A 26569-nucleotide genomic window follows, 5' to 3' on the forward strand; every position below is an offset into this window, starting at 1 on the left:
TTATTTCTACCATAAATTTTCATATTATTTTTTAAAAATAATACTCTCTAAAAAATTTTAAATAAAATTAATACATCATACCTTTTCATGATTAAATATGAATATGGTTTGACTTCAAGGAGCTCAATTAGGATTTTTATCATTTTTTTCTTTAATAAAAAATGAGCTTCCGTCTTCTGACTTTGTAAACTTCGATCTCTGAATGTCAAGTAGTAGGGGTGTTCAAAACCGATCCGGACCGAACTAAACCGACTAACCGAACCAAAAAAACCGAAAATCGAATAAACCAAAAATCGAAAAAACCGAAAAAATATGTTTTGCTATTTTTATTATGGTTCGGTTCGGTTTTCGCTTCTGATAATGAAAACCCCAACCGAACCGAACCGAACCGGTCAGGAAAAACCCTAAAATAACCAACACCCCATCCCCCCACAAAGGCCCAAACGAACGTGCCTAACCTAATCCCCTTACCCCCACACCCCACCCCCAAACGAAACTTAGCTAGTAGTCACTCTCTTCTCACACTCTCGCTTTCTGCACTCTCGAGGCCTGCGGCGAACCCACCTAGCGCCGACGAGACCGTTCCTCCCACCACCTTGCAGCGCCGCCGAACTCTCCCCCTAGCGCCTCCGAATCTTCCTCCCACTGCTCCCAGGACCTCCTCGCGAACAGAGTACAACGAAGCCCCAGCCCCAGCCAGCAGTGAGCAGCCCAGCACCACTCTCGCACCCAGCAGTAGCACAGCACCACCAACTCACCCAGCACAGCACCACGCCACCACCCAGCAGTGTTTCTGGCCACCCACAACTTAGCACCTCCCACCCAGCCACCGATTCAAGTCAGATATGGAGCGGTAGCCACCGAGCCAGGTATGTAATTTAACTAATTTCTGTTTTGAATTACTGAAAGTGCTTCTGTTTGTATTGTTGGTAGCTTGGTATTGTTGGAAAAATAATATAAACTGCTTCTGGTTATTATTAGTTTTTTTGGAAGAATAATATAAGAAACTTTTGAAGTGATTTAGTATGAAATCAGATTTGAAAACAGATAAACTGGTTTTGGATCTTGATAGGAAGATATTGAAATCAGATTTGAAGCAGATTTGAAGAATTAAATTTGGAGTAGATTTGAAATTAGTGTATTGTTGCTGATTGCTGGTTGAATTCTTTTTGTTGAATTACTTTATTGTTGGTATTGTTGCTGATTGTTGCTGGTTTTTAATTTATTTGTTGTTGTGTTTTTGCTGGTTTTTATTTGTTGTTGTGTTTTTGCTGGTTTTTAATTTGGCACAATACTTTGTCCTTCCAGTTCCAATGTTACTGTACTCTGTAAATGCGATATTACTTATGATTTCCTATTATTTTCATAAATTTGACAAGTATGGAGCTTTCAAGATCTTTATCTCCTTTTGTTGCCAATATGACAGCTTTGACAAATATGTAAGTGCTTAACTCTAAATCAGAGAACTTTAAAATCAGTTTATATACTTATTCTATGGCTGCACCTACAGCTCGCTGTTAAATGCGATCTATGTTCCCTCATAATGTGCTAATGAAATCCTTGGAATTCATGAAGAACATCTAGCCTAGTTAGTATTCACACAACAGGGACCAGAGTTGATGCATGACCTTCTCCATTTATTATTTAGTTACACCAATTATAAATTTATTATTCTAAAATCAGAACTTTGTTAATGGTAACAAATTGATGGGGGAGGAGGACTCTTATTGTTGAATTCCTTGTCTATATAGATAACTTATTTGTTTCTTTAACATTGCCTGTGAATTTATGTATGCAGAGTAGGTAAAAAAGAGGGCATTATTGCATAGAAGGAGAGGGAATAATAAAAATTTACACTTTTACAAAGTATTAGAGTTTCAATAAATAGACAAAAGTACAAATGAAAGAATTTGGAAGAGATAAAAGTACACATCAAAACTTAATAAATATCAGAGTACACATCAAAACTTCATAAATTATTTTGTTGTCATGTCCTCTCACTTTTCTTTCTAGTGAATAAAAAAATTTTACATGATTCAACTCCTTTGTTAACTAATTTTTATCAACATTTTAATAACCCGTGCTTTTGTTCATTTCATCTGAAAGGGTATGTATGTATAAGCAAGTTGCTCAGATGGCTGAACTGAAGAAGATTTTGTATGGGAAGTTCAAGGACTCGGTCAATCTGGAGGAGGATAGTAGCCTTCTTCTTGTTCATAGGTCTTTTTGGGTTGATTTGAACTCTATTGGACTTTGGAAAATTTTCAATCAGATTGTCCCATGTTTTATTTCATTTCATGTTTAGAGTATTTTCTTGCTTGAACTCTATTGTTCTCTTTATTATTAGAATGTACAACTAGATTAGAATGTTTTTTACTAGTCTTATATTATTATTATTGTTGTTGTTCTTATTATGTAACTGCTTTTTTATTTCAGGTTGGTTTGCGTTAAGAAGTTTAGCTGTTTTGTTGGGAAAGACACTATAATTTGGCTATCTTTTAATAGAAATTTATTTTTATTTTTAGTTGTGTTGACTATTGAACTTTTAAACTTCTTTAATTGTCGTATTTGAATTCCTTTTGTCTTTAAATTTTATTAGACCAAGACTTTGTTAGCTATTGTATATTTGTGCTTGTCGATTTCAATGTTATGACTTTGTAAAATAGTATGTTAGTATTTTTTTGAATTGATTCAAAAAACCGAACAAACCGAACCAAACCAAACCGATTTAATTGGTTTGGTTTGGTTCGGATAGCTTTGATAAAAAAATCGAACCAAACCGAACCGCAGTTTAATTGGACGATCGGATCGGATGACTTTTCTCTCAAAAACCGAACCAAACCACACCGCGAACACCCCTATCAAGTAGTGTTCTTTGTGGTAAATTTACAAAAAAAAAATTGACTTCTTACTTCACAACTTTTAAGTTGTTACTAAGCCTCTAAATTATTGACCATTTAATTGGTCTAGTAATTATAAGCCTTTGAAGTGTATAATGATATGATCACAAATTGAAATTTGTAAATCTTACTATCTTTTTGGTGGAATTTTTGTATTATGTGCTTTAATGCTTCTCTTTTATGATCATGCATTTTTTGCTTTTTTTTTGTTTGTTTAAGCATATTGTTCATCTTGTGAACATGGATTGTGTTAAACTCATCTTGGGGTAAAACTTAGAATGAAGAGAATGTGAAAAGCGACGTGTCCCCACAGACAGCGCCACCGTTCATATGTATTTTTGCTCTTCCGAGTTTAGGAGTTACCTGAACAAAATTGTAGAGAGTAGGTTGAAAACACGATGTTGCTGTCATCCTCCTATACCGAGTTCATAATGTCCCAAGTTCGTCATTCCCAATGGTGGGATCTTTCTTGCAAGGACTCCGACAGTTAAGTTAGCATGGGTCGCAAGAGGAACTAAGTTAGAGCTCATACCTAAATAATGCATGTATTTGGAGTAGTGCGTATGTTATGAGGTTATGATGTTACAAGTTTCTTTTATATGGGTTGCTCTTTTCATGAGCTAGTCTCATCATAAGATGCTTGATGCCTTATTGTGGTCTTTGTTCATATGATGCTCTTAGGCCTATAAATAGTCAATTTGTAACATTCTCCTGTAAAAGTACAATGATAGTTATAATTTAACAATTAACCTCATAAAAAAATTGAGTTATTAGGCATTAGAATGAGTTATGAGCAAGGTTCTAAAAACCGGACCGGTTCTTAAATCGCTCTAGTCACTAGTTTACTAGTCCAACTGTGACTCAATCAAAAAAACTATTTTATAATAAAATAATAAATACATTATAAATAAACATCCTAAAAAGTACAAACATCAAATATTATTCAAACTTTAATGTCTGAAAAAACAGTGTAGCATTTGCCAAAACTCAGATAAATGAAGTCTTGAAGTATACACTACAAGAAATGCAATGAGTACCATCAGATTTATCGTTATCTTGAAGTTGACGGTATAAACAGCGGCGAAAATTGTCTACCAGCGGGTTATTTTGTCAGATGCTAATTACCAGCGGAATTTTTAATGAATTTGTGGAGACTGAGTGGCTGCTAACCGTCAGATTATTTCGACGGTAACTTTGACGCCATATCATGTGTTTTGGTGCCAAGTTACCATCGGATTTGTTCGTCGATAAATCCTATAGTAATTTTTTGGCACAGTTAAGCCATAATTAGTAGTCAAATTAAGACTCTTCTTAACAAAATTAGGACAGAAATTCAAAATTACTAGAAATTAACAAATTATTTTATTAAAAATAAATAGTCTGAATATAATAAATATTACAGAAATATAATACAATGAAGTAGACATAAAAAAATCAAATCCCTAATCCCTACAGATCCTGATAATTGTCATCGTTGTTGTCTTCCCCCTGCTAAAGAGGCAGAGTAAGCGCTGATGTCAGTTCCCTACTAGCAGCGTTGCCGCTGGTACTAGCAGCACCGCTGCCTCCAGCGCACATCTGCTCATTGTACACCTCCATCTGCTCTCACAAACGATCTAGCTGCTCCAGCTTCTCTGTCAGGTCCGAGCTGATAGCAACGACTCCTTCCGCGTGTGTAAGAAGGTCGTTGTACCTCTTTTCAGATTGCTCCACTTGTTGGTGAAGCTCCTGTGTTAGATTATGTACCTCCTCCCTCAAGTCGACAATTTCTTGGGGTTTGGCAGGGCTGGTGGTAGAGGCAGATGTAGAGGCAGAGGAAGCCACCAATGCGGAGGAGCGGAGGCCACTGGCGAAGAACGACCCAAACCCAAAGCAACAATTCTTGTAGGGTTTAGAGGTGGTCTTGTGCCAAACTAACCAAGAAGGTTTAGCGGCTCATAACTCAAAGAGAAAACTAGGGTTCAAAAAGTGTGAAATTGCGTAAGAGAGAAGATTCCCTGAAGGGATAAATCTTTTTGCTTTTATATCTAGTCTAATTTGATTTGAAACTAAAATAAAAAACAAAAATAATAAAATCTAAAGCTAAAATATTTTTTGTAAATGAAAATAATTAAAACAAAATAAAATAGAACAATTAAACACTAAATCCAACTACAGATGCTCCTTTGGTGAAAGTGGATCCGCATTGCTAGCGCTAAACGCTGAATGGACAGAAACTCCTCTTTAAATTCTGATTGACTGGCGCTAAATGTCAGCTTTGGCATTTAGCACCCTAGTGGGCAGAGTTCTCCCTTGCGTTTCTGATTTGCTGGCGCTAAACACCCAGGTCCGCGTTTAGCGCCAGTTTGACAGATTCAAAACTCTTCTCTTTTCTTGCACACGACCTCTGCGAAACCGATCCAAACTTTACCTGTGGTAATTAAAACCTAAAGCAACTCAAATTAGCATCCAAAGAGGTTTTAAACACTAAAATTAAATTAAAACTCAATAAATTTGTATCTAAAATAAATAGAAAATGGAGAAAAGATGCTCACGTATCACAACACCAAACTTGAACTGTTGCTTGTCCTCAAGCAACTAAAAGTGATATAGGACTAAAAAGAGAAATCGTCTAAGACTTGAGTGTTCATTTAAACTCTTGTCCAATTACTAAGTGGTGTTAATGACACTTTGATTCTGAATAGGTTTTGCATCTCACTATCCTTTGAAGCTTAGAAATGTTTATATCCCTCAAAATTAGAACTCAGATGATATTATGGATTCTCTTCCTCCTTAAGCCCTGATTAATCCTTGAACACAGCTTTTTCTTGTCTTTTCTTTGGTGCTGTGCACCTTGAGCCTAGCCGTGACTCTAAATATTTTGTCTCAAGCTTAACTTGACACAAAAATACCACAAGCACTTAACTGGGGAACTCTTTGAGTTTTCATTTTCTTTTCTTTTAATTTCTCCTAGCCAGTGGTGCTCAGAGCCTTTAGCATACTCTGTAATTGCACTTAGTCTTGACTCTTAGTGCTCTATCCAAGGGTTACTTGTCATATTCACACCATAAGCATATGGTTGGGAAAATGACTCTTTAAACTTTTAATCATATTTGACCTTCCTAACCATTGATGCTTAGAGACTTGGATCTTGCCTTTTATTTTATTTTTCTTTTTTGCTGTTTGTTTTGTTTCAAGGATTAATTTCTTTCTCAATTTAGAGAATCCATAATATTTTTCTAAGTTCCTGTACCTCAAGAAATCAACATTCTTTACTTCAATCTCAATCATGCACTATTCACTTCATGCATTCAGAATCATAGATAATACCACAACATCAAAGTAACTAGAACAAATCAGAATATATACTCAAGTCTCATGTATTTTACTACTTTTTTCTTTTTCTTTTGATTTTTCAAACTCAATGAGCAATACATGAGATATTTTTTAAAATAAACATAAAATATCAAATTAAATACTAAGATAGAAAAATAATAAAATACTTCTAATAATCATGCAAAAGAATTCAAACGGATAACAGAAAGCAAGATAAAATAACTAGAATAATAGAAAATAAGTAAAGCAGTGGATAATGTAACTCAACCACCTCAGTCTTAGTGGTTACTCCCTCCCAGGAATCCTCTCAAGTGCGTCAGCTCCTTCAACTCTCACCTCTGACTCTGCTGTTCCTCTACTAGCTGATGGAGGAGGGCAGAGTGATCCTGATACTCTATCCTCAACTGATCAACAGAAGACGTCAGCTACCCAATAGATGTGGTTAACTGATCCCAATAGTCACGAGGAGGGAAATAATATCCCTGAGGCATCTCAGGCTGCTCTTGCTGAGAAGGGGAAACTAACTCCTGAGGCGGTGCTCGTCCAAGCTCCTTGGCATACTCCATACGGAACTAGCTCCTGAGGCGGTGCTCGTCCAAGCTCATTGGCATACTTCATACCCCTCCGTGTGATCGGCCTCTCAAATGTCAATAGGGGTGTCTCCATCAATGCGGACTCGAGCAGCCTCACACAAGTGGAAGATGAGGTGGGGGAAGGTCAATTTAATAGAGGTGAAGGCCTTCGCCACTATGTTGTACAGCTCCTGAGGGATCACACGGTGCACCCCCACCTCATTACCAAGTATGATGCAGTGAATCATCATAGCTCGGTCAATAGTAACCTCAGACCGGTTACTCATAAGGATGATGGAGCGCTAAATGAACTCCAACCACCCCCAAGCAACCGGCTTCAAATCATGCCTTCCCAATTGGTGTGGCTACCCTCTAGCATCCCTCCTCCATTGTGCTTTATGGAGGTATATATTAGTGAGGACCTGGTCCAGTCTCTAATCAGTATTGACTCTATGAGTGTAGGAGTGAGGATCATCTCTGAATGGTGGCAGCTGAAGTATATCCCTCACCTTCTCTGGACCAAACTCCAGGATCCTCCCTCAGACCATAGTGCGCTAGTTCTTTGGTTTGGGGTTCACACCCTTGACATGCTTGTAAGTCACCTAAGCATTTGGTGTAGAACTCCCTGACCATCAGAACACCAACATCAGTTACAGGGTTGCACAAAACTCCCCAACTCCTCCTCAGAATTTGTTCTCGGATCTCCGGATATTATCCGGTTACAAATCAAATCGGACCTCCGGGGTCACCTTCTTTTTGCTCACAACTTCATTAAAGTGACCCTCGTGGGTCTTGGAGAAGAACCGACTAAAGTCAAATGGACCGGTTGCAGGAGCTTTCTCTTTTTTCTTCCTTGAAGAGGATTCTCTAGTTTTTGGTGCCATATAGATAATGATAGAAATGAAAAAGTGGAGCATCCCAACACCAAGTTTAAAACTTTTGCTCGTCCCCGAGCAAAAAAAAAAAAAAAGAACAGAAAAAAAAGAAAGGAGAAAAATAAATTGACTATGAGGTGGTAAGAAAGGAGAAAAAATAAATAAGAAGGAAGTAACGAGGTGAAAATGAAGAAAAGGGATAGAAGATGGTGAATGGAGGTCTGGTGAAAAGTGAAAAAGAAGTAGGTCTTTATAGAAAGGGGGGAAGGTTCAGTTATATTGGAGAGGGAGTAGGGTTGGGTAAAGTAAATGGGTTGGTATATGGGGAATGGGAAAGAGAGATATGGGGGAGATTTGATGAGATTTGATATGGTGATGGGGTGTGAAAAATTGAATGAATGGATTTGGGGTGAAATATGAATTGATGGGGGTTGAAGGGAAGGAATGATGGAGGAGAGAGAGAGGGGTTTGAAATGGTAAAAAAAAAGGGTGGGTGAAGTTGTTACCGTTGCAAATTTGAATTTCCTTTCTCAATACTCAATTCTACGTCCAGCGTTTAGTGCCACAGTGCCTCGCATTATGTGCCATTTACGGAACTAAACGTCCATCCTGGCGTTTAGCGCCACTACCCTTTTAAATATTTTTTTAGGACGAGGCCTGGCGCTAAACGCCCAAGTGGCGTTTAGCGCCCTATGAGGCATGAGTCTGTCTTGGGTTGCGTGCCATCTAGGGCGTTAAACGCCAGAAGACGTTTAACGCCAACACTCTAGCTGCAAAATCAGGTGCTAAATGCCCAGCTTGGCATTTAATGCCACCCTTCAGTGAGCTCCTTGAGAATTGTGCCATTCTCTGTGAAGTATACATACTTTTTTTTATGATACACACATCTACACTTCAAGTTATTCCTGCCATAGTTGTAAGAACCGGACCGGACCGGCCGGTTCGACCGGAAAACCGGTGAACCGGACCCATAACCGGTCCGGTTGAGTGCTGTAACCGGATAAGGAAGAGAGCCGTTTCGAACCGGGTTGAACCGGCCGGTTTTGATGAAAACCAGAAAACCGGCGGTTTCTGGTTAACCGACCGGTTCGAAAATGTTTTTTTTTAATTTTTTTTTCTTTTCCAAAACGACGTCGTTTTGGTTTATTTAAAAAAAAAAAAAAAAAAAAAAGAAAAGTCCTACGGCGCCTAAGCCCCCCACCCCAGTTTTTAGTTTTCACTTTCCCCTTTTCCCCCCAAGGCCCCAACCCTAACGGCGCCTAAGCCCCCCTCAGTCCCTCACCTCACTCACCCAGCCCCCAGCCCCCAGCCGCCCGCCGTCATCCTCTTCGTCTCACCGCCAGGCGCCGGTCTGAACTCTGAAGGAACCAACTCAACCAAGGGAGTAGGAACAGGACAGAGACAGAGACAGATACAGACTCGCGACGGCGCCACCCGCGAACTCGCCGTTGCCGCGAAGTCGCCGTTGCCGCCCAGTCGAAGTCGCCGTTCCATCGCCGTCGCCCTCGCCCAGTCGAACTCGCCGTTCCAGCGCCGTCGCCCTCGCCCAGTCGAATTTGCCGTTCCAGCGCCGTCGCCCTCGCCCAGTCGAAGTCGCCGTTCCAGCGCCGTCGCCCTCGCCCAGTCGCCGTTGCTTTTCCGGTCGAACTCGCCGTTGCCTCACCCTTCTGCTCTGTGACTCTGTGAAACAGGTAAGCTCCAGTTGATTGTTCTGTAATATGCTTCTGCTCTGTTCTGTAATATTTCTGTAATATTTCTGTAATATTTCTGTAATATGCTTCTGCTCTGTTCTGCACTAGAAGTTTAATGATTGTTCTGTGAAAAATGCATTACACCCGCTCTGTTCTGTGAAAAACTTACTTTGTTTCTACACTTCTTGCTGACTTGCTGTTATGAATATGAATATGCTTGTTGAAATTGTTAAGCTGAATATCCTTGTTGAAACTTGAAAGCTTGAAATATGAAATTGTTGAATATGCTTATTGAAATTGTTAAGCTGAATATCCTTGCTGACTTGTAAGTTGTAAATTTGTTGTTTACTTGTTTTGTTGATTTGTACTGGAAATATGAAACTGTTGAATTATATGCTTGATTTGAAATTTGAATCTATGAAATATGAATATGTTTGTCTTGCTGAATAGGGAATTTAACTATTTAAGCATTTAAGGTTGCTGTCTTGGTGAATAGGGAATAGGAACTAGGGAATTTACTAATTTAGGATTGTTATTGTTTTATAATTTTGCGGTTTTGCTACTCCATATTCTTTTAGAATGTCTGCTGCGAATACACCATCAGAAACACCATCTTCGCAAGAACAAGGATCAACTGCTGATGCATCAATCGGAACCCAAAAAAACAATAATAGAGCAAAAAACGATCCTGCATGGGGTCATTGTAAACAAGTTGTGGAGTCTGGAAAAACAATTCTGCTATGCATATATTGTGAGAAGCTTATTAGGGGTGGAGGAATTCATCGGTTTAAGCTTCATTTGGCTGGAAAAGGAGGAGATGTTGAGTCTTGTCGAAAGGTGCCAGCTGCAGTGAGACACCAATTCCATGAAAGTATTGAAGAGCTTCGAAGCAAGAAAAGAAAAACTCAAGAACAATATGCCGAAAGTTATAATGCTTGTGATGATGTTGAAAGAGAATTTGACGAGATCGAACGTAATGAGATGCAACAACAACAAAAATCCAGGGTTCCAACACCTAACTCTAGAAAAGGAAAACAAGTCAAAGGTTTACAATCCTATTTTCCACCAGCAACAACACCCGGAGCTCAACCAAGTATCAAAAGCGTTCTTCAAAGCAAAGAAATTGTGGAGAAGTGTGATATTGCTATTGCGAAATGGATGGTGGATGCCTCTGTTCCATTTAATGCGGTTAATTCAGCTTACTATCAGCCAATGATTGATGCTATTGCAAGCATGGGTGCAGGGTATAAAGGGCCAAGTTATCCAAGAGTCCGTGGGTATTTGTTGAGTAAATTAGTTGAGGATGTGAGGAAAATGATTGATGGTTATCGTGAGATTTGGAAGCAAACTGGATGCACTATTATGGCCGATGGATGGACTGATCGTTGTAGGCGTACTTTGATTAATTTTTTAGTTTATTGTCCTAAAGGAACTGTTTTTCTAAAGTCGGTTGATGCTTCTAATATCTCAAAAACTGCTGAAAATTTGTTTAAGTTGTTTAGGGATGTTGTATTGTTTGTTGGTCCTGAAAATGTTGTGCATATTGTAACGGACAATGCTGCAAACTATGTTGCTGCGGGAAGGTTGTTGGAGGCTGAGTTTCCTAAATTATATTGGTCCCCTTGTGCAGCTCATTGTGTTAATCTGATGTTTCAAGATATTGGGAAGTTGCAAGAAGTGAGTCAAACTGTGTCACAAGCTTCACTGATCACTAAGTATATCTATAATCATTGCTATCCACTGTTCTTGATGAGAAAGTTTACAGGTGGGCGGGAAATACTTCGTCCAGCTCCAACTCGGTTTGCTACTAATTTCATTGCTTTGCAAAGTATTTTAGCTCAAAAGGATCCTTTGAGAGCTATGGTGACTTCTAGAGAATTTACAAGCTCGGCTTACTCCAAAGAAGCCAAAGCTAAGAAATTCGTGGATCAAGTCTTGGATTCTAAATTTTGGAGTCAATGCACTGATATTGTTAAGCTTACTGAGCCACTTGTTCGTGTTTTACGTATTGTGGATAGTGAAGACAGACCTGCCATGGGTTTTCTTTATCAAGCTATTTATAAGGCTAGAGAAGAAATGGTGAAGAGGTTTCAGAAAAGAAAGAAGGTTGTTGATCCTTATTTGAAGATTTTGGATACCCGTTGGGATGCACAACTTAAGAAAAATCTTCATGCCGCTGGTTATTGGTTAAATCCAGCTTTTCGATTTAATGCTGGAGAATTTGAAAAGCACAAAGAAACGATTTCTGGCTTGTTGGATGTCATTGAGAAATATGCTTATGATGATCCTGTACTGAATTCTAAGCTGACAAGTGAGAAGAGGATCTTTAAGAATGCTGAGAAAGATTTTGGAAGACCCTCTGCAATACGTGAACGAACCACTGTTATGCTAGGTGAAATTTCTTCATAAATTTGGTCTTTTACTATTGTGATGTATTAATTATGTGATATTATGATTGTGATAAATTATTTATCTGTTTTTTTATGTTAAGATCAATGGTGGGAATCTTATGGTTGTGGAGCCCCAAATTTGCAAAAGTTGGCTATTCGTGTTTTAAGCCAGACTTGTAGCTCTTCAGGTTGTGAGCGTAACTGGAGTATTTTTGAACACATTCACTCAAAGAAGAGGAATCGGTTAGAGCATCAAAAACTTAATGATCTTGTTTATGTTCATTACAACTTAAGGTTACAACAAAGGTACTTTTTTTATTGTTTTAAGTTGAAAGCATTATTTTAAAATCTTAATCATCACATGAGTAACGAAATATATTGATAACATAGGAACCAAATGAGAAACCAAGTTTATGATCCAATTTGTCTTGATGCATTTGAGGATCATTCGGAATGGATACTGGAAGATTCACCACCATTTTTAACTCCTGAAGAAATTGATGCTTTACGAAATGATCTTGCAAATATGTCTCTTCAATCACCTTTAGATGATTTAGGTATGCTTTTATTTATTTATGAATTTTGATCAACTATGATTTTTGTATGCCTTATAACATGTTTTATATTATTTTTTATCTTGATTTGTGAAACATTATCTATAATGCTAGATCAATTGGATTTGGAAGATGATCGGGATGAAGATGGAGCTAATAATTCTGTGGAAAATGCAAATCAAAATGAAACCAATCAGGATGTAGCTCCACATTTGTCAGATGAAGAGCAACTTGCCGACTTTGAAATCACTCCTTGGATTTAGTTTATGAATTGTTATCCATATTGTGTTTAATTAAGATACTAATGTACTAGTACTAACTACTTTCATGTTTATCTTTGTATTAGTTATATTTAGACTTTGAAACTTGGTTGTTTTTAAAATGTTGGTGAAGAACTAACGATATGTATTTTGAATTTATTAATTTTATGACTATTTTTAGTATTTTATATTTTTTATTTATGTGAAACCGGTTTTATCGGTTCAACTAGCGGTTTATCGGTTGAACCAATAAACCAGTGAACCAGTGACCTGATCGGTTCGATTACCGGTCCGGTTCTTACAACTATGATTCCTGCATTACCTCTCTTTGCCACAATGCTACTTCCTTTCTGTAATGTCATTATGCAAGTGTGTCATATATACTACTAAGTGAAAGAAAATCCACTTGAAAGAGTTAAGATATAATTCACTAACCTGCTCAAAAGTTTAGCTTCCAAAAATACACCTTCTCCAAGAGAAGCTACCTGCAGACTCCAACATAAAGAAATATTAATTAATTAAACACCACAAATATAAAATTCTGAATTGTCTCAACACACATACAAGAACAATCAAGTCTTTTACCATAGTACTATAGAAAGTGGCGACCAAGATGCTAATAATTTCAAACACAATAAAAAAGGGGGAAAGATCAAAAGAGAATAAAGAGCAACAATGCAAGAAGATATAACTAGAGGCTCTTATCCTTGTAGTAAATAAGAGCTTTCAGTTTCAAGTTTCTCTTTTCCATGACTTCAAATATATTAAAGTAGATTTATTTTAAAATAGAGTATATATATATATATATATATATATATATATATATATATATATATATATCAAAAAATTCAATATTCTTCTAGAAAACACAGCTTCTTCTACCTCTTCTCCAAAAACATAATCTGATTTAGGTTATTATCAGTATCCTCTGGCATATTCATGTTACATAACTATGGTTATTATGTAAAATTTTGAAATGTTTCTAAAAACTTACCAATATACTATAGAACATGTAAGTAGAGATCCTTCTAGTTTTTCCTTCCAAAAATAAACTAGGAAACAATAATTTACACAGATTTAAAGAACTAATACATATGACACATACGAACGAATGGGAACTTGTTCGCAACTTATATTTTAATAATATATATGAAAAAATAAATTGTTAATAGAGACTTACCAGCAACGTTCAAAAATGTTAATTATAATAAGTATATATAATTTAATGAATTTATGACCTTATTATATTATTTTTAAATTCTAAATAATAAATATACAATTCATAATAATTACCACACTTAAATCACAATATTAACCATACTAAATCTCAAATACAATAATATAATTCATATTCCATAAATCTACATCAAATTATCAAACCACACTTAAATCAAAATACACCACATATTTCATAATAATAACTATGTTACTATGAATTTTCTTAATTTTATATTTATAAGATGCTATAAAATAAGTAAAATATCTTTCAAAAAAAAAAAATAGTCAGCCTGCCCCACCCCCTCGAAAGCCCGCGAATTTGGCAAGACACGGATTTGGCAGGTATTTAAAAATTGGCAAGTCTAAAATTTTATTTCGGAAAAGTATATGAAACCAAAAGGTTACCAGCCAAAAACTAACTAAAATCACATTAATTTATATTAATAATTAATTTAAAATTTTTTAAATTCAAAATTTAAAAATTTAAAATTAATTAAGTAAACCTAATTAAAACCTATAAAAGCCTTCCTCTTCTCTCTCCCATTAACCTACCACCTCCAACAATCCCACATAGAGACCTCTCTTTCTCTGCTGGCCGGCGACTTCCATGCTCTCCGCGACGCCCTCAACAAGCGCATTCAAGGCAACTGCTTCAACATAAAGTTTACCTTCGACTTCGTCACTGACGAAACCTTCTCCTCTTCCCTCCTCAACCACCTCCTTCAAATCCTATCCACCCTCAATCGCGGCATCACTCACAAAAACACGTTTGATTCCCTCATCACCCTCAACTTTCGGTGTTGCTGAGTGTTTCTGTTTTCTGCCATGGATCCAAACCGCGCTAGGAACACCGATTACATAAACGCCTACGGATTCGGCGATGATGGTGGTACTTTGCTTTCAGATTTCAACGATTGGGATCTACACGGACAATACAATCACCCTTTCGATTTAACTCCAAGTAATGCTTTTGATCGGTTTGACGCCGACACATTTGGCTTGCATGCACATTCGGTTTTGAATTCCGGAAGCTCGGAGCCGTTTGTTCCACCCTCTTCCGCGAGCCATGTGGAAAAATCCATGTCGGGTTCAGCCTTTGGGGCTGTGGTTTCTATGGCGGATCCTTTCGTGGAAGACATTCATATTTGTAATATAAAAAAATTCAAAAAATATATAAAAAAACATCCATTTAGTATGAATAAGAAACATTCTGATACTTAGCAGAAGAAACATCTATATATATTAACTCTATAAAATTTTTAAAAAAATATGAAATTCTTAAAGAAATAGAGACATTCACATTTGTAATACAAAAAAATTCGAAAAATATATAAAAGAACATCCATTTAATATGAAAAAGAAACATTCTGATACTTAGCACAAAAAACATTCATATATATTAATTCGTAAAAATTTTGGATTCACCCAAATATATTTGGCTGGTTTTTGGCTAATACCCTTTTGATTCTCTAGCATTTTCAGTTCATTTTTTTTTGATAGTTTGGCCCAATAAATTCGGCCTATTTTGCCAATTCTGCCTATCTAGGTGGTACATGTTTTTTATAAAACTAAAATAAAAAAATTTAATATTGCAGATTTTGTAAATAAAAAATGTCAAACTTTCCTAAATTTTTAAAAATTTAAGTTGCATATTTAAGTTTTATAACTTTCGTAATTTTTGAAAAAAGAAAAAGAGGAGTGATGACTTATTTTCAAATTAGTTATAAGTGTATAATAATTATAAAAATTAAATTAAATAAAAATAAAGTGGTTCTTTAAATATAGAAAACATCATTAATTAACAAATTAAAAAATTAAAATATTTAAATTTAAAGACTGAACAATGGATAAAAATTGAAAGACAAGTATTTTCGTATTTAGACGAACAAAATATTAATTAAAGGAGGCACATGTGCATGGCAATGGCAAGTGATGAATCATGATATCGCCTAACCACACCATGCATTATGAGTGAGACCTAAACTCACTTATTCTAAAAGAAGCAATCTTTTTCAAAACAACAAAGAAACCAACATAAATTCAATTTGTCCCACGTCAACATGAGTAAGCTAACAGCAGCAATTCTTTTCATTGATAAAAGAAGCAATCTTTTTCAAGACCTCACGAGAACTGTCTTCATACGGCTTATAAACATGCTCGCAATGTCCCAAACCCTGATTCTCAACGAGCTCAACACTTCCACTCCAACCACTCTTCTTCAGCGCCGTAACGTAGTTCCTTCCGGCAACCAGCAAAGGATCCTTCTCCGCCACACACACCAAAACCCTCTTACACCCAAGACTCTGTAAATCCTCCACCGTCGGCTTCAGCCTCGGATCCTCCGGCCCGTTCTTCTCCTTGCACATGAACAGCCACTGATCATCGTCCCCTATTCCACCAAAGAAAGGGTGCACCAGAATCGCACCCTCCACACTCACACCCCTCGGTAACACTGTTTTTCCCACTAGGCTAGCCACCCAGTGCGAGAGGTTACCGCCGGTGCCGCTTCCGGCGATGAAAACACGCTGCAGGTCGGCAAGGTCGTTAAGCCAGGGCTCTGGTCCATCCCCGCCCTTGTGCGACACGACCCACTGGAGAGATCTCCAGGCGTCTTCGTAGCACTCGGGCGGTGATCGGGCCGGGAACTTAGCGTACTCTACGGAGACCGCAAGGACCTTGGCTTCGTTGGCAATGGCGGCGACGTGGTTACTGTATTCCTCGGTGAAGGCGGAACTGGCGCAGAAGCCGCTGCCATGGAAGAAGAGCAAGACAGGGAGTTTGTTGTTGGGGTTGGGTGTTTTTGGGAGGAAGATACGAGCGGAGACCGGTGCACATGGATCGGAAGAAATAACGGCGTCTTTAACGTCGCAGGGAGGATAGAATACTGGCGTGGAATGGAGTGACTCCACCCCGCCGTCTTTGTAGACGCGGAAGAAGGGGAACTCGAGTGACACCTCCTTTTCTTCCATGGTAGCTTCCACTCTCCTTTTTGCGTGTTTTTTCTTGATTGTTGCAGTGCCTAGAGAAATAGAGTGATGAACAGTGGTGCTGTAAGTGGATAGAGGGGGTTGTGGCTGAGGTGCTAAGGCCGGTGGCAGGATCGGGGTCCTCGGACGGAGGACAGAATATTTGCTTAAGAGGGAGGTGCTCCACCGTGCCGTCGATGCCATTGTTGTTGTGTGAATTGTCTTGTTTGTTGCAGTGCTTATTAGATTGCGAGAGTGATGAATAATGGAGGTGTAGGTGGACGAAGGGTTTTGTTGATGAGGTGCTGAGGCCGGTCGCAGGGTGGTCGTGGTCCTCAGAAGAATGGAGGAGCTGCACCGTGCAGTCGCCATTGTTGTGTGTTGTGTGTTGTGTGTTTGATGAGGGTGATGAATTGCTGAGGATGTAATAAGTGGACGAAGGGTTCACTTATATAATCAGTACATCCACCGTAAAAATTATTTAAAAAGACCTTGACCTGATCAATTTAAAATTGGTAATTAATTTTTTCTCTTTTCAACAAATTATTATTAATATTGATAAAATATAACACGTTATCCAAACATAAATATATTTAATTAAAATAAACTCGTCTAAAACGCAAACAGATTAGCAGTAAAAATATCCTTCTATTTTTTATTTTATGTTCATTTATGTTTTTTTTTTTCATTTTGTTCGAAATTAACCATTAACTTTGGAATGTTGTAAAGTTAAAATTATCTATTTATATTTTAGTTTTTTTATAAATATTGTCTATTTCCATTTTTTTTAACCTAAGATTTTTATTGATATACTTTATATTTTGTCCAGAACGTTCGATATTCATTATTATCGTTGACATATTAAAAAAAAAAAGTAAAACATGAATAACATGAAATAACATTTTTTATTTACTTTTAGAGCACTTTAAAAATTCTCTTAATTCACCTATAAATTTTTCTTGTTCATCAAATAATAATTTCTCAAATAAAGCGTAGTAATATTTTTAATGAGAATATGGCATATTGTGCGCCTTAATTAATTTTTAAATATTTTTAAAAAAGTGCGTAAATCGAAAATAAGTCAATCAAATGACGAACCAATTGGTTTTTTAAATCAAAATATGATAAAATAAATTTGTCAATAGCCAAAATACCCTTGATCAATATTATAGTCCCTCAAAACCGGTTTAATTGTTGCCATTACTAATTTAATTTAATTTAGTTTAATTTCTTAAAATTGGTTGATTTATTTGGTTCTCCTCCCCCCCCCCCCCCAAAACAAGTTTGACTACTAAAAGTAAAATCTCACTAATACTATTTTAATTTGCTAAATAAAAATACTCAGTGCTAAAGTATTTTTAGATTCAACCAAATCATGTTATGTATATGTCTACTTATACATTTTTCTTTTTTTCTATACACGCACTTTTGTATGCATCTTCTCATACTTAGATTCTTATGCGCCTTTTTCTTTTATTCTATTTTATTTTTCTACATCCTCTTTTTTTTTTTTTCTTTTCTGCGTCATCTTTTTCTTTAATAATTTTTGAATGAACTACTAACTCGATATTTTTGCGAATGAAAACGCGACTCTTCATGGAAAAAACAATCCATTTCAGCCCTCTGTCACCCATTTCCAGGACACAATGCAATTTTTATAGGTGTTTTTCCGTCAATTTCGAACGAAAAATGCTAACCTATCATAATAACCGTGTGTGCTAACACCTCTCCTTGCTGAGATGGATATTCGTTGCATACGTGTACACTTCAAAATCATTAGAGAGTTAATTGTCATCTTCCATGTCTGCAAAAACGTCATTGTTTCCCCTGTCATCTTCCACTCATATGTCCATGTTGAATAGTTCCTCGTAACCAACCTCTTCCTTAACGGTGAGACCTCCCTTACCTCCTTCAATTTGTTGTCTCGTTGCACCTTGTGGCCACTGCCGCCAGTTCTTGCAGGAGCTACACGACTCAGAGAATATCCAAATCCTCATAACCTCCGACAACAATGACCAATTCACCCCCTCTCCGACTTCCTTCCAAGGTTTTCCTTTTCTCTTGGAGCCCCGAAACAATGGGTTGATGCTCACAACCCAAACCCGAATGAATTGTGGTGATGAAGATGAGAATTTGATATCCAATAATGGTATTGTTTGCAATGAACACGGTACAATTGTTGATGATGAGAAGTTAAATATTACGGCTTTGGAGACTGTGAATATGTCGCATGTGTCCTTTGGTAGCGTTTGTTGCGGGTGGCGGTGGTGGGTATGATAAGATCGTGGGTACAATGCTGGTGGAGAAAGTGGGTGCTCTAGTGAGACAGTAAGATTGTTGATGCGTTCCATTTCATCCACGTGCCACTTCCAAGCATTGCTTTGCTGTTTCGATTCCGATGATATTTGACAATTGGCATGGTTTTCAAATTCAGATTGTCATTATTGTTGTTGGTTTTCTCAATGATCATGGTGCTTATTCATGGATATGAGTCAATGAATCATGACGCTATAAGAAAATCGCTAAGTACCGTCGATAATAAAGTTACCGCCGGTAATAAAGTTATCGTTAGATTTACCGTCGTCCTGGAGTTGATGGTATAAACGTCGTTGAAAACTACTTACCAATGGATTTTTTCGTCCGACGCTAATTATCGGCGGATTTTCTATCGGTATTTTCAATGGATTTATCGAGACTGAGTTAATGATTATTTTCAATGAATTTGTCGAGAGTGAGTTGATGACTGTCGAATTTTGGCGCCATTTCACGTGTTTAGGCACCAAGTTACCGTCGGATTTATCCAAAGGGTAAATTCAAAGGGTAAATCCTACGATAATATTTTTTTTTGGCATAGTTAAACCACAATTAGTAGTCAAATTAAAACTTTTGTTAACAAAATTGTTAGCAAAAATCTAAAATTAACAAAAATCAACAAATTATTTTATTAAAAATAAATGGTTTGAATACAATAAAATATCACAGAAGTAGAATACAATGAAGTAGACAAACAAGAAAATAAAACCCCTACAGATTCCGGTAATCTTCGTTGTCATCGTTGTGGTTGTGGTTGTAACACCCTACCACACAGAGCTTTACGCCTAGGACATAAATCAAACGTGGTGAGGCGCTACGACCTCTAAAACAATATATATATATATATATATATATATATATATATATATATATATATATATATATATATATATATATATATATGAAGAGTAGTTTAACTAGGAGCCTTGGAAGAAAGAATGAACAAAACAAGACCGAACACACGTCACACACGAAAAGCGATTAGATAGAAGAATTATATAAAAAACCAAAGAGACAAGTATATAAACAGAGTTTCAAAAGATAGATACATAATCAAGCTCTAAATTCAACCTACGAAGCAAATGTCGGCTAAATTCTAGTTTTCTAAAGTCAACCTCTAAAAGGGACAGGAAACATAAATACAGGGCGGAGTATAATATATATAAATGTCGGCTAAATTTTTAGAGGTTGACTTTAGAAAACTAGAATTTGTATTTGTCTTTTAGTTTATTTTTGGGTTGTATAATATATATATATATATATATACATAAACAAAATACAAAACACCAAGTCCGAAAATAGTTCTTTGCTTTCAAAGAGTCTTCAGAATGCTTAGTGAGGTGTCTCTCAACCTGCATCTGAAAAACAGCAGAATATGTATGGAATGAGAATCGGGGGTTCTCAGTATAGTAAAGGTGCCCACATAGATATATATATAAGGTCCCGAAAAACTAGAGGCATTCCTAGAATTCTGACACTCAGATTCAAACCTAAATTTTGTTTCAAACTAGAAATATCGATAATCTATTTAGGGGATTCTAGTTCTAATATAACTATTCAATTTTCGTTTCCTTCACATCTCCTAAACACTGGGTCGAAGTCGAACAACCCTCATCATGCATCCACCATATGAGGGGGCTCCCAGATGCAAACATATATAATACAATCAAGAAAAGCACAAATATGGATAGCAAGTACATCAAATAGGACAAGTAACAGTTAATTATAGTTAAACAATTAGGCAAACCAAAACAATGCATACTCAAACAAAACATACAAGTGCAAATGATGCATGTCTGCGCTATGGCCGATGATATCATCTATCGGTTATACAGCCAAATCCGACATGTCTAGTAGCTAACTGATGCGTGATGACAAGTCATCTTATGCTAGTTTCACAAGCATTTTTCATTTGTTTCATTAGGTTTTATGCACTTTCTTGCACAATAAGTAAATGATTGGAGTAGAATTTCATGTTTATTTTGGTTCAATCAAACATTATTAATTACGTACAAAATCATGAGATTCATGCAAGAATTAGATGATTATCATAAACCCTATGATTTTGGTGAGACTTTGATGGCATGTTTGATTGATGACAGGAGAAAAGATGATGAAAAGAAAAAGCAAAAAAGTGAGGTGCAAATGAACGCTACGTTCACTAGTGACGCGCACGCGTACAAAGCACTTACACTCAGGATGACACTTTTGGAGACCCACGCGTACACATGCATGGCGCGCACGCGTGGAAGGAGGATCAACGTTCACCAGAAATGAACGCTACGTTCACTTTGAATGAACGCCTGCGATACATTCAGAATTGGAATTTGAATTTGGCCACCGACGTGCACGCGTGCTTGACACGCACGCGTCGAGGTGACAAAAGTGATGGTTGGCGCAAACGCGTACATGATGCTGGGGCGTAGAAGTGGTGATTTACCATCCATGCGCACGCGCAAAGGACGCACACGCGTGAGGAGCGTTCATGGCGCGAACGTAGCATTCAGTTAATGAACGCTTCCAAGGGACACGCATACGTGAAGATGGTGCGCAAGCATGGCTGAGGCTGAAGACAATGATGACACGCACGCGTATGTGACGCGTACACGTGATGATGCATTCAGCAAGCGAAGACGCGCACGCGCAGGGACGCGTACGCGTGGGTGAATGAACGCTGTGCTCAATTTGAAAATGCTCCGTTCTCCTGGAAGCTGCAACCAAGTACCATCCTGATCCACTACAACAAAGGCAAAAAAAAAAAAAGCTCACTCTAAGTACTTGATGACAGAATTGGAAAGTGTATAAATAGAGAAGAATTTGATTTCATGAGGGAGCTCTCATTTTTTTTCATCCTTTCTAGAATTTTAGATTTTGAGATCGGATTTGAGTTTTCTTTTTGCCGTTTTTCTTCTTCTGTAATTTTTTCTTTTCTGTTTTGATAAGAGAGCAATTGAGACCTTAGTTTTCTTTCTGTTTTTATTCTTCTGCAATTTTCCATTTCTGTTTTAGAGTTTTAGAGTTGATATGAGTTTTCTTTCTGTTTATCTTCTTCTGCAATTTTCCATTTCTGTTTTGGTACTAGAATCCTGATTGATCATTTTTTCTGAATTTCTTCATCTTAGAGTTCTATGATTTACTGCAATTCACATTTTCATTTCTGTTTTGATTTGCCAGCACCCAATTCCCTTTCTAATTCATGCAATTTAAGTCTCCTTGCAATTTAGATTCTGCAATTTAAATTTCTTGCACCTTAAGTTTTAGTTATTTACATTTCTTGCAATTTAAGTTTCAGCTCTTTTAATTTCTAGCACTTTAAGTTTCTGCAATTTACTTCTTCTGCACTTTAAGATTCTGCCAATTTTCATTCTGCACTCTAGTTTACTTGCAATTTATTTTCTGTTAATCAAGTTTCACCTAATTCATCAAATATTCGCTTAACTAAATTCATCACCATACTAAAGTTGCTTAATCCATCAATCCCTGTGGGATCGACCTCAATTATGTGAGTTTTACTACTTGATGCGACCCGGTACACTTGCCGGTAAGTTTGTGTGGAATCGATTTTCCCTCATCAAGTTTTTGGCGTCGTTGCCGGAGATTGATTTAGATTGACAATGATTAAGTAGGTGATAATCTAGATTAAGTATTTTTATTTGTTTTTGTTATGCATACTAACTGTTTGAGATTTTGTTTAAGCTAACCTTAACCTCACTCTAGCAGTAGAGTGCTTTGTTTTTGGTTTCTAGTTTTGTTTGTGTTGTATGCCAAGAGGAAGAAGAGGTGAATCCACCTCCTTTGATTCTGAGCCAGAGAGAACATTTTTGAGATTGAGAAGAGAAGCAAGAGGGAAGGGAGTTATTGGAGAAGAATAATCAGAAGAGAAAGATCAAAAGATGGAGGGTAACCTCCCTAATCCACCAGAGGAAGCGGCCAACAATAATGGTCCACCTCAAAAGAGAGTTCTAGCCTCTTACACCTTCCCCAATCTAAGAAACTGTGGGAGCAGTATACTGATGAGCGGATAATTTATACGCTTTTTGGCATTTTTTTTAGTATGTTTTTAGTAGGATCTAGTTACTTTTAGGGATGTTTTTAATAGATTTTGTGTTAAATTCACATTTCTGGACTTTACTATGAGTTTGTGTGTTTTTCTGTGATTTCAGGTATTTTCTGGCTGAAATTGAGGGACTTGAGCAGAAATCAGATTCAGAGGTTGAAAAAGGACTGCTGATGCTGTTGGATTCTGACCTCCCTGCACTCAAAGTGGATTTTCTGGAGCTACAGAACTCGAAATGGCGCGCTTCCAATTGCGTTGGAAAGTAGACATCCAGGGATTTCCAACAATATATAATAGTCCATACTTTGGCCAAGAATAGATGATGTAAACTGGCGTTCAACGCCAGCCTTCGGCCCAAATCTGGCGTCCAGCGCCAGAAAAGGATCCAAAACCAGAGTTGAACGCCTAAACTGGCACAGAAACTGGCGTTCAACTCCACAAATGGCCTCTGCACGTGCAACACTCAGGCTCAGCCCAAACACACACCAAGTGGGCCCAGGAAGTGGGTTTATGCATCAATTACTTACTCATGTAAACCCTAGTGACTAGTTTATTATAAATAGGACCTCTTACTATTGTATTAGGCATCTTTGGTCTCAGTTTTATTCCATTGTTCATCTTAGGAGACTATTGATCACGTTTTAGGGGGCTGGCCATCTCGACCATGCCTGAACCTTTCACTTATGTATTTTTAACGGTAGAGTTTCTACACTCCATAGATTAAGGTGTGGAGCTCTGCTGTTCCTCAAAGATTAATGCAAAGTACTACTGTTTTCTATTCAATTCTTCTTATTTCTCTTCTAAGATATCCATTCGCACCTAAGAACGTGATGAAGGTGATGATTATGTGTGACACTCATCATCCTTCTCCCTTATGAACGCGTGCCTGAGAAACACTTCTGTTCTACATGAATTAAGCTAGAATGAGTATCTCTTAGATCTCCTAACCAGAATCTTCGTGGCGTAAGCTAGAATGATGGCGGCATTCAAGAGAATCCGGAAGGTCTAAACCTTGTCTGTGGTATTCCGAGTAGGATTCAATGATTGAATGACTGTGACGAGCTCCAAACTCGCGATTGCAGGGCGTTAGTGACAAACGCAAAAGGATAGTAAATCCTATTCCAGCATGATCGAGAACCGACAGATGAATAGCCGTGCCGTGACAGGGTGCGTGAGCAGATTATTCACTGAGAGGATAAGATGAAGCCATTGACAAAGGTGATGCCTCCAGACGATTAGCCGTGCCGTGACAGGGCATTGGATCATTTTCCCGAGAGATGACCGAAAGTAGCCATTGACAGTGGTGATGTATCACATAAAGCCAGCCATAGAAAGGAGTAAGACTGATTGGATGAAGATAGCAGGAAAGCAGAGATTCAGAGGAACGAAAATCATCTCCATTCGCTTTTATTGTTTATTTTAATCTACATAAGTATCTCTAATAAATCTACATAAGTATCTCTATCCCTTTTATTGTTTATTTTAATCTAATAAAATATCATGTTTAAATCCGCCTGACTGAGATTTGCAAGGTGACCATAGCTTGCTTCATACCAACAATCTCTGTGGGATCAACCCTTACTCACGTAAGGTTTATTACTTGGACGACCCAGTACACTTGCTGGTTAGTTGAACGGAGTTGTGTCCACACGTAGAGCCACAATGAGGATTCAATACAATTATATATTGTTACTCTCATACAAGTACAAAGAACATGGAACACAATTTCGTCCACCAAGTTTTTGGCGCCGTTGCCGGGGATTGTTCGAGTTTGGACAACTGACGGTTCATCTTGTTGCTCAGATTAGGTAATTTTCTTTTTGTTTTATTTTCAAAAATTTTTCAAAAATCTTTCAAAATTTTCTCCTTTGTTTTCGAAAAAAAAAATGTTTTCAAAAATAAATTATTCTATGGCTTCAGAATTTTTAAGAATGAATTCTAGTGTTTCATGAAGCATGTTGAAGCCTGGCTGGCTGTAAAGCCATGTCTCAATCCTTATACTCAAGAGAAGAGCTTCTTTATCTTTCTTAGCCAATTGGCTGTTGAATGTAAGGAATGTCAGGCGTGTCATGTCTGAGTTACATACTAAAGCTTGGCTGGCTATTAAGCCATGCCTGACCCTTTGATTGGAGCTTTAGAGCATAAGATTCCTGGAATTCATGTTGAAAATTTTGGAATCCTTATTTTTTCTTTTTCATATAAATTTTCGAAAAATATAAAATAAAAATCCAAAAAAATTTAGAAAATCATAAAAATCAAAAATATTTTTGTGCTCTTGTTTGAGTCTTGAGTCATATCATAAGTTTGGTGTCAATTGCATATGCATCTTGCATTTTTTCGAAAATATCATGCATTCATAGTGTTCTTCATGATCTTCAAGTTGTTCTTGGTAAGTCTTCTTGTTTGATCTTGATGATTTTTTGTTTTGTGTCTTTTCATGTTTATCATATGCATTCTTGAATTCTTAGTGCCTAAGCATTAAAGAATTCTAAGTTTGGTGTCTTGCATGTTTTCTTTGCATTAAAAGTTTTTAAAATTATGTTCTTGATGTTCATCATGACATTCATAGTGTTCTTGGTGTTCATCTTGACATTCATAGCATTCTTGCATGCATCACATGTTTTGATCTAAAAATTTCATGCATTGCATCTTTTTAGTGTTTTTCTCTTGCATCATAAAAATTCAAAAATCAAAAAAATATCTTTCCCTTTTTCTCTCATCAAATTCGAAAATTGAGTTGACTTTTTCAAAAATTTTTAAAAAATCAAATTGTTTCTCATGAGTCAAACCAAATTTTCAATTTGAAAATCTTATCTTTTTCAAAATCTTTTTCAAAAAACAAATCTTTTTCAAAATTCTTAGTTATTTTCGAAAATTCCAAAAATATTTTTCAAAAATCTTTTTCTTATTTTGAGACCAAATTTTCGAAAATAACAATAACAATTAATGTTTTGATTCAAAAATTTGAATTTTGTTACTTGCTTGTTAAGAAAGATTCAAACTTTAAGTTCTAGAATCATATCTTGTGATTTCTTGTGAATCAAGTCATTAATTGTGATTTTAAAAATCAAATCTTTTTCAAAACTAATTTCTATCATATCTTTTCAAAAATATCTTCTCATCTTATCTTTTTCAAAATATCTTTTCTAACTTCCTAACTTCTTATCTTTTCAAAATTTGTTTCAACTAACTAACAAACTTTTTGTTTGTTTCTTAACTTTTTCAAAACTACCTAACTAACTCTCTCTCTCTAATTTTCGAAAATATCTCCCCTCTTTTTCAAAAATTTCTTTTTAATTAACTAATTATTTTAATTTTTATTTTTGATTTCAAAAATTTTTCGAAAAAAATACTAACAAATTTTCAAAAAACCAATTTTCAAAAATCACTAACTCTTTTTCAAAAATATTTTCGAAAATTTCCTCTCCCCCATCTTACTCTATTTATTCATTCATATC

At 36.7% G+C, this 26569-nt stretch overlaps 2 protein-coding genes and 1 long non-coding RNA gene across 3 annotated transcripts; 2 read left to right on the forward strand and 1 right to left on the reverse strand.

Annotated features, from left to right (window-relative positions):
• The first annotated feature begins 476 nt into the window (after positions 1–476).
• On the forward strand, positions 477–2309 carry LOC140182695 (uncharacterized). The gene is made up of 3 exons (XR_011878734.1): positions 477–869; positions 1380–1439; positions 2107–2309. It is a non-coding gene; the product is annotated as an uncharacterized lncRNA (long non-coding RNA).
• Positions 2310–9932: 7623 nt separating this feature from the next.
• Positions 9933–12560, forward strand: LOC112785685 (uncharacterized). The gene is made up of 4 exons (XM_025829128.1): positions 9933–11745; positions 11845–12049; positions 12134–12300; positions 12412–12560. Exons 1-4 carry the CDS (start codon positions 9933–9935, stop codon positions 12558–12560), a joined length of 2334 nt encoding a protein of 777 aa, XP_025684913.1.
• Positions 12561–15625: 3065 nt separating this feature from the next.
• Positions 15626–17162, reverse strand: LOC112786693 (probable carboxylesterase 7). Its single transcript, XM_025830062.2, has one exon. It carries the CDS (start codon positions 17111–17113, stop codon positions 15845–15847), a length of 1269 nt encoding a protein of 422 aa, XP_025685847.1. The 5' UTR covers positions 17114–17162; the 3' UTR covers positions 15626–15844.
• Positions 17163–26569: the final 9407 nt, after the last annotated feature.

The sequence above is a fragment of the Arachis hypogaea genome, chromosome 20 (genome assembly GCF_003086295.3).
Source record: "Arachis hypogaea cultivar Tifrunner chromosome 20, arahy.Tifrunner.gnm2.J5K5, whole genome shotgun sequence".
Classification (NCBI taxonomy): Eukaryota; Viridiplantae; Streptophyta; class Magnoliopsida; order Fabales; family Fabaceae; genus Arachis; species Arachis hypogaea.